Below are 12,722 nucleotides of genomic sequence, written 5' to 3'. Positions count from 1 at the left end.
CCTCTGGTAGCATGTGATCTGGTATTTTTAGGGTAATTCTTGTTACAGTTTTGTTAGAGGATGATATCAAAAAGACTACACACACCATTAATATATTTTTTCTGTATAATATATATACACACTATATATTTTAAACATATATATGATTTTTTCAAAAGAATCAACAGTGTGACTAATTTTCAATATTTACGTAGGGATATGGGGCTAGAGTTATTTAGAAACCATATCATTAATGACAAGCAAGTGCAAACCAAGACTATTGATGGAATTCTCCTGCTGATCGAGCAAGAACGAAATGGTGAAGCTGTGGACAGGAGCTTGCTGCGGAGTTTGTTGAGCATGCTCTCAGATCTACAGGTGAGTACAGCCAAATTCACTAGTAACAGCTTGGTTTAGAAACACAGTGTGGATTGCTGAGTCGTGTTTTGTTCAAAAATTATCCTGTTCACCTGGTAAATGTGTGTGAAATCTGGCTATTACATTGGTATGATTGCTTTTTTACCCCATGTGCAATCTTGTACTGTTTTTAAAAGAGACCTCTTGGCCTGTTTTCCTTAGCAGAGGTAATGGTATCAGATCTTAATACATTTGCAGTATTTTGTCTGTCTTAATCACTCACTGTCTCATCCTAATGCCAGATAAATGTAGGAACAGAAAAATCCCTCTCTGTCACTGTAAAAAGGTGTCACTTTGTGGAGTCCAGATCTTGGGTCTATGTCACAAAAACATCACTCTGCTGGCAACTTCTTAGAAATGCTGAGGATAGAATGGGATGCCGTATTAAGGCCAAGGTTTTCAGATAGAGCATGTCAAGCTGCAACTCACTGGAACTTTCCATGAGCAGAGATAGTAAGCACCAAGGAGACTGACAAGTGCTGTGCTTCGGGCTTCCACATGGGTTGTCCTTGAGTTAAGGTTGCAGCCTTGTGTGATCTGAAGTGAAACTTTGGAGCTATCCTTCATTCCTAAAACCTGCTCAGGTTGCTCCATTTCAGAGTGGCAGTACAGCATTACAAAACTGGCTGAAGGTTTGAAGGAGTTTGAAGAGGCAGGCTACATAAAAAAGCCCTTTCTGGTTAGGCAGCTTACCTGGTTTTCTGCCTTTCATGTTAATCCTCTTGACTTTAATCTGTAGCTTCCTCTCTCATCCCAGAAAAACGAGTCTGTTTGAGAGAGAAGCCATTGAAAAAAAAAATAGGTTTTTGAAAGTGATAGAATGGTTTGGGTTGGAAGGGGCCTTAAAGATCATCTGTGACGGTGTTCACAGGGGTCTTATGATGAGGGGAGAGACAAGCATCTGACTCTATATTTCAAAAGGCTTGATTTATTATTTTATGGTATATATTACATTAAAACTATACTGAAAGAATAGAAGAAAAAGTTTCATCAGAAGGCTAGGCTAAGAATAGAAAGGAATGATAACAAAGGTTTGTGGCTCAGAGTCTGAGCCAGCTAGGCTGTGATTGGCCTTTAATTACAAATATCCACATGAGACCAATCACAGATCCAGTTGCATTTCACAGCAGCAGACAATCACTGTTTACATTTTGTTTCTGAGGCCTCTTAGCTTCTCAGGAGGAAAAAATCCTAAGGAAAGGATTTTTCATAAAGAGATGTCTGCGACAATCATCTAGCTCCAACTTCCCTGCGTTGGGCAGAGGACCTTCAACTAGTAGTCCTTAAGAGACAAAAAGTGGTCAGAATGTAATGAATTTTACAGCTTTATGTGTTTTGGAAAAAATATTTTCTTCTATTCTTCCACCACACTCAAGGAAAATTCCCTTTTTCTTTGCACTGTCCCTCTGTTTACATATGAATCCGTAGTTCCTCAGACTGTTATAACTTTTTCTTTATGTAGTTGTTCTTTCTGGGTTATTTCCTTTCTATAGTAAACTGTTAGTCATTATGCAGAGTTTTTTTTTAATATCTATGATTGTTATTGGTGCCTTTTTTGCTCATTTGTTCCCTGTAGAAGAAGTTCACCTTATTTGATATAATTCATTTTTCCTGGGCCACTGAGAGAAACTTAGCAGATCTGAAGATGTGTTACTCAGCATATTAATATTTTACTGATGACAGTTACCTGGTTTGTGCTAGTTGGAAGGAGTTTTTTGCTACAGAAATATGAGTGGGAGTTTAGATCTTGGGTGAATTGGATGTCATTGCTGTGATGTTGGGTACTGGTGTTGGGCTGTGTACCTTAAACAGAAGCTTTTTAATTTAGACTGTTCAAGAACTGATGACTGAAACAAATTGTTGCTGCTCTGGGAAGCTAGTTCTGAACTCAATCATTCTGAAATCAGTGGGCAAACAGAAAACTTGTTAATGTAATGTTACATTGACATTTCTCACAGCTGTGTACTTCCTTAAAATTTTACTTGCCCTCTTACACCTGACTAACAAAAATGATACTGTTACTGTGAGCTTAATGTGTGTAACTACATTGATTTCTCGAGCCAGGTTTACAAGAAATCATTTGAACAGAGGTTTCTGGAAGAGACAAATTGTTTATATGCTGCAGAAGGCCAAAGATTAATGCAGGAAAGAGAGGTAGGTGCATGTGGTTGATGATGGCTTTTATGTTAGTTTTATCAACTCTGGGATTACATAAGAACTTTGGTAGTGCCATGGTGTATTATCCAGTGAAATTTACTGGCACACAGGTATTCAAAACACAGTATGTTGATATGGACCATGGTATTGTATCAACAGAGCAGACCCCAGGTTGTACTGGAATTTGATAGATACAATTGTGTAGTAACACAGTGACATTTTTGTAGCTAAAGTCACATTATCAACTATAGTACCTTTAATATGAAGTAACATTGATTAATAAAAATACAGATTATGCAGTACATAACAACATTCTGGTGGAATAGTCCTTTCCAATTAATGTACTCTTTTAAAAATGTAATTTGTCATGGAACAAGATTAGCTGCCTTTCATACCTCTATAGTTGAACTGATCATTCTCTTGTCTTGTTAGGTCCCAGAATATCTTCACCATGTTAATAAACGTTTGGAAGAAGAAGCAGACAGAGTTATAACATATTTAGATCACGGCACACAGTGAGTACAAATTTTATTTTTTTTACTGTAAGTCAAGCATTCTTCATAAATCAGTATGATTATCTATGGTTGTAGAGACACTGAGATAATGTCTTCATTATCTTACAGATAGTATCTTGTTGAGAGTGCTTATGAAATAGCTTGTTTTTTTAAGACTTTGGTTTTATCAAAAGTTAGTTCCTTAAAATAAAAGTATATTTTCAGTAAGAAAGAAGACATATGTTCAGAAATATTAATTCTGTATAGTGCATTTAAAAAAATTTGTATAAGAGCTCAAATTTCCATTATCAAAACAGCAGCTGATTTTAGCCATTCATGAACTGATAACATCTTTAACCACAAATCTCTTGAGGGAAGGAAAGACTCATTAGAAAAAAAAGCAAAACCACAAACAAACCAAAACCCAAACAAAATCTGAAAAAACCCAGAAGGGCAGAGGTCATGATTATCATTTTTAAACAGTCCAAGGTGAGAGCTTAACAGTGCATCAACTGCTGCCAATGCACTGTGTGAGGTAGCTTGTCCTTTTTCATGTGGGTTTTAAGTAATAGTTTGTGTTTTGTTAAATTAACACACTCCTGCAGGAACTGGCACTACATAAATCCATATAGTATTTATCTGTAGCAAGTGGTTGCTTTTTTTCTTTAGTTAAGAATGTGACATTAAATTTATTGGGTTTTAGTCTTCTGGAGGATTTATTGGCATGTCATTTGGTGTCTAAAATGATAACTGAATAAAAATTATATTTTATCTTCAGACATTTTATATAGATGTATAGATATACACGTATGTGTGGTGTGTGTCATGGCACATATTTGAACTTGGATCTTACTGTAAATGCTGATTGCAGGGTGACTAGCTTTTTCTGGTGAAATCACTCATATTGAAATATGTGGAACTTTGTTTATAAAGTTACAGCAAATATATGCATTTATTTACTGTTCAGGTTAAAAAAATAGGTTGATACCATTGCATTTTCAGTCTCGGTAGACATCAAGTGCTTGCATTGAATCTCACCCTTAAGGGCTTAGCAACCTACTTTTAGTAGGGTTCATGCTAATTTTCTCCCCTTGCATTAAGAAACAGCAGTTGTTAAAATTAGAGCACTTGAGTGTTCCTGGGATCATATTGTTTCTCTGTGTGTGCATGAAAACAGCAGAAAGGATGCTATTTAGCAGGATAAAGGATGCTATTTAGCTGCAGCTGGCTTGATCTTGAGATGGAAACAGTACTTCTAGGACAAACACCATTCCAAATACTTCAGACAGCACCTGGGACAACACAAGTGTGTTGTTGCAGCCCACAGGGGGATTCTTTCAGCCCAGCAGTACATGCTGCTCTGGACAGCTTACCAGCTTGTGTGTCACCTTGTCAGTCAGTAGGTGACCAAGGTACATGGCTTTGAGGTCATACAGAAGGTACCTTCTGACTCCTTCCTTAGCCAGGATAAATACTGATTTTGATTGCTTGCTAGGATGTAGTGCTTAGCATCTTGGCTTCAAGTAGATAAATTGTCCCTTCTCCTGTACTCAGAATAGGTCTTGCAGGGCAGGGGGTGGTATTTCATACAACCCTGTTGGAAACAGCCAGCAGCTGCAGGTAGCAGTACTTGGAAATGGCAGGAGATATGGAAAAATGGCCATGTGTGTTAAAAACAAGGGTCTGTTTAAACAGCATTTCATGTTCACTTATGACCACTGAAAGGAACAACTAGAGGAAATGTCTGTGATGCCCTGACACTCTCCTGGAATCTGCCTGTTTTCAGCTCAGTGTATTTATTTTCTCAATGTGCTGGCGTTTGTGTCTTTGTATCTCAGAAATACTTGCAGTCTCTGATAGGGATTCACATCAGCTTTTCTGTCTGTGCCAGGCTTTGACAAAGGGCTCCACAGGTGATAAAGTGCCTCCTTTTAAGTCTGGTGCCCAGTAGCATTGCTGATGACCCCAGTTCATTCATTGAAAATAAAAGTGATCTGTCAGTTCCCTTCAGCCCTTTCCTGCCTGTTAATGGTATCCCTAAGTCTAGACATTGCAGTTGTCTCTCTTGTAGCTGCTGCTGCATGTTTTGGTCATCCCTGCTTCCTTCTGTGACCCTTTCCAAATGAAGGACCTAAACTGGTGTGTTGGGTGGAAGGTCAGGCATGTCACTGTTGGCTGTTTCAGGAAAGAGGGTGTGTTAGCAAAGGTACCCTTTCAGCAAAAGTGAATCCTCCTGCAGGAACGGCTGCCATCAGTCCAAGCTGAGCACCTCTCTTTCAGGAAATCCCAATTAAGGTTCTGAGAACCAGTTTTGTAATACTTAATCCATAAAGAAATAGTTGGTCTTAGGTTGTTCCATTCTAAGCAGGGTAGAAGTTTAAACATCGGAATTAATTAATGAAGTGCCTTTGCACTTCAGACATTTACTTTAGCTTTTAGGTGATGAAAGGTGTAAGGAAAAACTTCCCATTATTTTTCAGTCCTGTCTGAAATGCATATATAAAGGTAAAAAGTTGGGCATATTCAAGGAGAAATTTAAAATTTTTTCTAAATTTGTGTCTTGTGCCTCTTGCTCAATTTATGCTTGTGTGCATACATAACACAATTAGCTGAAATTTTTACAATTAGTTGAATTAACATAAGTAGTGTGTATTATTTTGGTTTGAACTTCAAACCCTTGGAGGTTTTTGGGTGGTTTGCTTGTTTGTTTCCAGAACTCAATGACTTTTTTCCAGTTATGCTTTTGTATTGACTTTTGCAATGTAAGCTTCTCACTTCTGCTGTATAAGGAATTTCATTTTCTCAATTTATTTTTATTTTTAAATTACATACACAATTTATTGTTCTTATATAATGTGATGGTTTTTGTCTTAATTTGTAACCTGTAAGTATAAAATTGTTGGGGTTTTTTGCATTATAATGTAAGTTATGCACAACTACACTGTGACAGAAGGCAACTCTTTATAGTGTAATGCTTCTAATATTTTTTCTTGTATAATTCAGGAAACCACTGATTGCATGTGTGGAGAAGCAGCTTCTAGGAGAACACTTATCAGCTATTTTGCAAAAAGGTATTTTTTAAAATAATTGTAATCTTTGATTAGCAGTGGAATCTCACACTCTGCAATAGCTATAAATTCCATGGCTTTTACTTCTGGAGGTATATTAGTCATGGGAAAAACTTCCACAGACACAGAAGACCAATCCTGGGATTGTTACCCTCACTGTGAGAAGTAAATGGCGTATTTGGAAAGAAATGTCTAAAATCTAATTCCATATTTGTAAAGGCTGCTAAGCCTCTAAATCTCCTTTAACTTGCAGCAGTGGGCTTAGGAATTAAACCTTGGAACGGCTTCTTTTCCAGAATTATGTAAACTGCTAAATGAGAGCTGCAGTTACTGTTGTAGCTTCTTTTATGTGATAATCACACATCTCAAGTGCAATAATTTCAAATATTCTTGTGATTGTGTAGTTTAAGAATCTTGAGTTACTGGAACTGGCAGCGTTTGAGGCAATGAGCTTTCATATGCCTTTGTCTGTCCCTTTTGTCTGGAAATTTCAGATAAGAACTGCAGCCTTCTTAGGAGGTCCTTATTCATACATTAGTGTGTTCAAATTGCCATTTCTTTGTTCCTCTAAAATTTTAATATCTCATTTTTTGCTGAATTTCTGGGTCTGTTCAGTATTCACTGATCTTTGAATACTTGAAGTTATTTTTTCTTTCGCTTGCAGTAGCCATGTTTTAGGTTTTAGATCTTCTAGCAAATTGTCCTTACATCTGTGTTTTCTTTTATGTTGCAAAACAAATGTCCCTGGTAGTCTGGTATCTTCAAGCTCCCTCACATCTATGTTTAACACTTTCATGTTATACATACCCTTTCTATGTCTTTTTTTTGTCCCTTTTAAAGATGAATTATGCTCAGTTTTATCTCAACTACGCTGGGAATAGCTTGTTTCACTGTTTTCAATACATTTATAGAAATAAGCTTGGTCACTTCATCTTAGCTATTCTTAAACTTATAAACAGAAGGTAAAAATAATTATATTTTGCTGATATGTGTTAATTTTGCTTGCTATTTAATTCAAGTATGATTAAATAACTTTTCCAATGATATGCTTGTTTATCAAGTGGCTTCAGCAGAAAGTATGTGGTCTTGTTTTAAACTGAACTTTTTCTTGGTTTACAATGTGTATGAGCCATCCATGTAAATATGGAGAGACTTTTACATTTTTTGAGCTCTCTGGTTACTGTGCTTCATGACTCCAGGATTGTCAGATCAGGTTTTGCATTCTATGTCTACTGGAAAAAAATAGTAAAAAAGCTTCTATTATCACTTGGCTTTCTTAGTTTTCTGTATTTGTTTGATTTAGGACATGTTTTAATTTGCTTATGACATCTTAGTATTCTGTTCGAGTAGAAGAAGACACTGGTTTTTGTAGGTTTTCTTCATGAAGTCAAGGAATGTGAAGTAATCTGTTTGCAGGAGTAAAAACCTTAAAAATGCAGGGTCTGTATAAGAAACCTTTTTTCCCTTACATTAGTATAACTGCTGTTGACTAGATATTTGGGATCAGATCTAGTGGTGGGGGTTTTTTTTGTGAGTAAATAGATTTTCCCAAGGCTATAGCAGTGCTTTCTGGAAGCTCTGTGAATCCTTTTATCAGAGGACTTTGCTGCATATCCTTTTTGTTTGTCAAATGTGTGGCTAAATATTTTTTTTCAGTTGCACAGCTCATATTAAAGGAAGAGGGAAGGCTGTATGTTGCTATCTAGCTTATAATAAAGCAGATAGTGTTCTTTAACTGAATAGGAGGTATCTTTAACTGAATAGGAGGTAATGGGATGGGCTTTTCTTAATTAAGAGAGCTGGGGTTATTCAGCATGGAAAAAGAGAAGGCTCCCAGGAGACCTCACAGTGACCTTCCAGTGCTTAAAGAGGGCTTATAAAAAAGAGGGGGCAGATGGCGATAGGTCAAGGGGGAATGGTTTTAACTAAAAGATGAGAGATCTAAGATGAGATGTTAGGAAGAATTTCTCTACTATGAGGCTGGTGAGTCACTGGAATATGTTGCTCAGAGAAGCTGTGGATGCCCCATCCCTGGAAGTGTTCAAGGCCAGGTTGGAAGGAGATGGGAGCAGCCTGGTCTGGTGGAAGGTGAACCTGCCAACAGCTGGGGATTGGAACAAGATCTTCCAATCCAAGCCTTTCTGTGATTATTCTTTGATTTCCAGAATTTTAACTCCATGTTCAATGAAAAGAGAGCACTAAAACTGTGTGTTTGAGACTGTGTAGTCCATTGTCTTACATTTAAAATATGTCTTCTGATATCTCAGAAGTTCAGCAAATCTTAGAAAAAAAAAAAAAAGGCAGATAAAAGTTTACCTGGCATCATTCTTGCGCATTGCTTGCCTTTCTGAACATGTATGTAAATTACAATATACAGTGAAAGTATTTTTAAGCTGAAGAATATAGCAGAATATGGGATATTTTGGCAGTGATTCACAAGTCAGTTTTTAATATAATTTAAAAATTAGCATTAATGAAATATATTTGGTGAAGTAGGACAGTTGTATAGTGTCAGCTACACTGATGGTGGGAATTGTCAACATCTGTAAAATCAAGCTTTTTGTTTTTAAAAAAACTGTCATAAATCTTTGGTGCTATGCTCTGGTAGTACTAAAGCCTCTGTAACTGACACCAGAGTACTTCTGATTACACTGGAACTACATACATACTCTCAAATGGGAAAATGTGTATGAAGTTACTTGCTTGTTACATTCTTTGGGCTTCACTTCTCCATTTGTTAGCCCAAAACTTAGCCTCATGTAGGGTGAATCAACAAAGCAAAAGTTGCTTGAAATGAATTTGTAATCTTGTGTTATTCCATTGGTAGGAGTGTAGGTTGTTCCCAGCACATTCTTAATCTAAACACCTGGCTCACCATGCTCCACAGGAAAAAATCGTGTGAAGTATTTATCATTACTTTAATTTTAGGGCAGTTTATTTAGCTTCCTGTTGTCTCTAGTGGTTCTTGATGAAACTATACCCTTGAAGTCAAGGTCTCTTCATAACCATCCTGCAAAAGGCTCACGATCACCACCTTGTTGGGAAAGCATTTCAGTTGGTAATGCTGGTGTATTCTCTACTAGAGAATATACTGGTATATTCTCTAATAGAGATATCCTCTGATATATTTCTAATTGTATTTATGTAACTGTATTCAAATTTCCTTTTTTTCTAATTAAATTTTTTTAGGACTTGATAGCCTGCTTGATGAAAACAGAATATCAGATTTGACCCAGACATACCAGCTGTTCAGCCGGGTAAAAGGTGGGCAGCAGATCCTTCTGCAGCATTGGAGTGAATACATCAAGGTATGTCAATGATCTATTGCTAATGTAAAAATTTGTGCTGTTACAAATTTCCTCTGTCAAAGCCAAGAATAATATATAGGTGTATCACCAAATTTCTGTTTTAAGTAAATATGGGGAGGGATGTTAATGCTTCTGCCTCAGTAACAATCACATGATAAGAAACAGCAACACCTACTTTGGTTTTAAATTTCTACTTGGAAGCTGCTTTCTTTATAGGTTTGAACATTATACAGGATGTTTTTGATTGCATTGCTTTAAATAGAACCACATGCACATGTGTTTAGACTATGCTGGACTGTACTATGTGTTGTTTTGCTGCACATACACTCAAGTGTTTACATACCTGCAAAACCTGTTATTGTGCTGCAGCTTAGGCAGTGCTACTTGTAACCAGCCTACAACAAGGTTGATGGATTTTAAAGCTGTTGGGAAGGGAATGCTCCTGTTGAAAATAATCCATCAGTCCTGTTTAGATGGTTTGGGTTTGTTTGTTAGGCATAACATCCATAGAGTATGCTGCCCCAGAGAGCTTGCACTCTAGTGCTCTTGGAAGATGAAGGCAGGAAAGTGTCACAGGCAATTTTTCTCCCTGGAGTTGATAATTCCTGATGTCAGGGCTCTCCCCTGAACTGCCCATGTGTTCATCAACCCTCAGGATTAAGTACACAATATCAGTTAATTCCAGAGGTGCATTTTCTGCATACCTATGTCTGGAGCTCAGCATGATCCACCAGTGCTGCAGCTCATGGTAATGGAACATGGTTACCCTCTGTCCCAGGACTGAGGAGGAGTTTATTCCTTAGGATGTTGCCAATTGAATGGTGGTGCTGTGGCTGAGGAGGATCTTCTTTCTTCTTCCTTTCTCCCAGACCATGCTCATCACTTAATCCTAGTGCTGCCTGCCACTACACAGGCTCTCCTGTGATCTGTTTTATCACAATACCTGGGCAAGGTCAGCTTAATCCCAGGTTTAGTGAGCTAAGGAGACTCACAGAAAAGTCCATGTGCTGGTCCAAGGAAAGAAGTAGGAGTTCAAGATGGGAAAAGGAATAAGGAAAGGAATCTCTCATAACAGCTGTTAAATTGGGTTATCATACCCTGTGTTTCACAGAGCCAGACTTCTTACAGCTTTAAGATGGTTATGTACCCACTCAAAAACCTAGAAAACCTTTTCTGTAAGTGTCAGTAAATCTCCTTCCAAACATTGTGTGACAGTGAAGAGAGCCTTCAAGAACTTCTACTGTTTATCTTGTGAGCCAGTTTACTGTGGTAAGGGTCTGTGTTCCATTGCAGTCAGCCTTTTGTGAATTCAGAGGTGCCATTTGGCTTTTTGCATCTAGGTTTGCTGTTTCAGAATGGGGGGAAGCCTTGCAATTTATGAATGTACCTGGTAGAGACTGTGAGATGCTGAAATGTTGTGTTAATGTAGGGGAAAGTGGAAGATTTGATGGACTGGCTGACCATCAGAGGTCTCTTCCAGCCCAAACTGTTCTGTGATTCTGTGATACACATGTTGGTTCTGAGTACCTTGGGAGCCTTGTGTTCAGCTTTACTCTGAAATGGTACTTGAGCAAGATCTTCATGAAAGATGACAGTAGCTAATTAGATAATGAAATGGAAATTCTGAGGCTGGAGAAGAACTTCCCCCATCTCTTCTACTGTTGTTGACTAACATACTTCAGTTGGCCAAAATGTACCCATTGATTACTGTTTTGCTTTTGCTGTGCCCCCTTTCTCACTTTGGAAAACTGATCATTCAGTCCAGGGCACTGATCAGTGTTACTAAGCAAATGTTAATTGTCCAGTAGGTGCAAATCCTCCTTTACAGGATATTTTACATTAGACAAATGGTGTTCTGTCTCTGAGATAATAAATGTAGGAGCAGGAAGAGAAAGTCAGGTCTGTGGCTGCTTCTTGTGCCTGAGAAAGTTTTGTTTCCCTGCAAGTCAGCTAGGATCATTTTGGTTTAGAGCACTTGATGAAAAAGAAATCTTTGAGGGCTCAGCTGCAGCCCTCAAAGTTTTGCTACCTGTTTAATCAGTTAAGCTCTCTAGTGGGTTTAATAAAAATAGTGCAAAGTTTTCCTTCATACTTAACATTTCTGAGGCAGTTTCCATTTAATTTATTTTACATGAATCATAGTTCTGTATCTCACTGTGAACTTGCACATCATAGTCATGTCTACTGTATATTTTTTTTTACTTTTGTCTTAAATGTAAAATAATCTTTAAATCAAGCACTAATGTTTGAAATCCATCAATGTGTCTAGTTTTTATTTTGAATTTCAATGCATCTCATTTTTTAAAAACTTGAAGTTATAAGTAGTTCTGTAAATAAATTAATTTTCCTATGATACTTTTTATAAGGGTAAATGTGTCTGTTGGGGGAGATAGGTAGCACTCTAAAGTATTTTACTATCAAAAGTGTTTGTTTTACAGAACTTTGGGACAACAATAGTGGTTAATCCTGAAAAAGACAAGGATATGGTGCAAGAGCTACTAGATTTTAAGGATAAAGTGGACCATATCATAGAAGTGTGCTTTCAGAAAAATGAAAAATTTATAAACTTGATGAAGGAGTCCTTTGAAACATTTATCAACAAGAGACCAAATAAGCCTGCAGAATTGATAGGTACACAAATATTTTTCTGTAAAATATTTCAAAAATCTATAGAAAGCATGGTAATGCTGCTGAGTGTGCTAGTGCAATAGTGGTGCAGTTGCATTCTGCTTTAGGAGACTGGTTTGGGGACAGCCCTGAGAGCCTGGGTGTGCTGCCAGGGGCTGCTGCACCTTGTGTCACCTCCTGTCCCTGCACTGCTGCTTGCACAGGGCCTGGTGCTAACAACTGCTCGCTGCAGCACGGGGCTGCCACGGGAGGAACTGCCCAGGGGAGAGCAGCTGTGGCAAGTAAAGGGCAACTGGCTTTAACTGTGGTAGTGGAGGAGTTCTGTGGGTGCTCTGGATATCTCAGAAAGGAGTAAGTGCAGCCCATCCATCTGCCTTGAAGTCTGAAGTTTGGTTAACAATTTTAAAGCCTTCAGATACAAGGAGTTTTAATAGAGGGGAAAAAAACCTCACTGCCTTGACAGGAGAACTTGTGCTTATTAAGGGGAAAGATAATAACAAATACTTTAAAAATATTTTTTAGCTTATCCCTGATTGGGCAAAAGCTATCCTGACAGTCTTGCCTGCTGAAAAACTGGAGCTGTGGCATTTTACACCAGGAGAGGATCCTGCTCCTTGGTTGTTTGTTTTTCCTCTGTACTTTGTTTTGCCTTTATTTGGCTGATTTTGCTG

General features: G+C 37.8%; 1 protein-coding gene across 2 annotated transcripts in view; it reads left to right on the top strand.

Moving 5' to 3' along the window:
- CUL4A (cullin 4A) overlaps positions 1-12,722 on the top strand; it is a 34,272-nt gene that overhangs the window by 9,247 nt on the left and 12,303 nt on the right. For both annotated transcript variants that reach the window (XM_063149916.1, XM_063149917.1), the window contains 6 exons: positions 195-357; positions 2,461-2,550; positions 2,986-3,068; positions 6,051-6,118; positions 9,305-9,423; positions 11,862-12,054. In XM_063149916.1, coding sequence (XP_063005986.1) covers positions 195-357; positions 2,461-2,550; positions 2,986-3,068; positions 6,051-6,118; positions 9,305-9,423; positions 11,862-12,054 — 716 coding nt within the window. The remainder of the gene's footprint in view (positions 1-194; positions 358-2,460; positions 2,551-2,985; positions 3,069-6,050; positions 6,119-9,304; positions 9,424-11,861; positions 12,055-12,722) is intronic.

The sequence above is a fragment of the Melospiza melodia genome, chromosome 2 (genome assembly GCF_035770615.1).
Source record: "Melospiza melodia melodia isolate bMelMel2 chromosome 2, bMelMel2.pri, whole genome shotgun sequence".
Lineage (NCBI taxonomy): Eukaryota > Metazoa > Chordata > Aves > Passeriformes > Passerellidae > Melospiza > Melospiza melodia.
The sequence above is the reverse complement of the archived record's forward strand: the minus strand, read 5'-3'. Positions and strand labels throughout refer to the sequence as shown.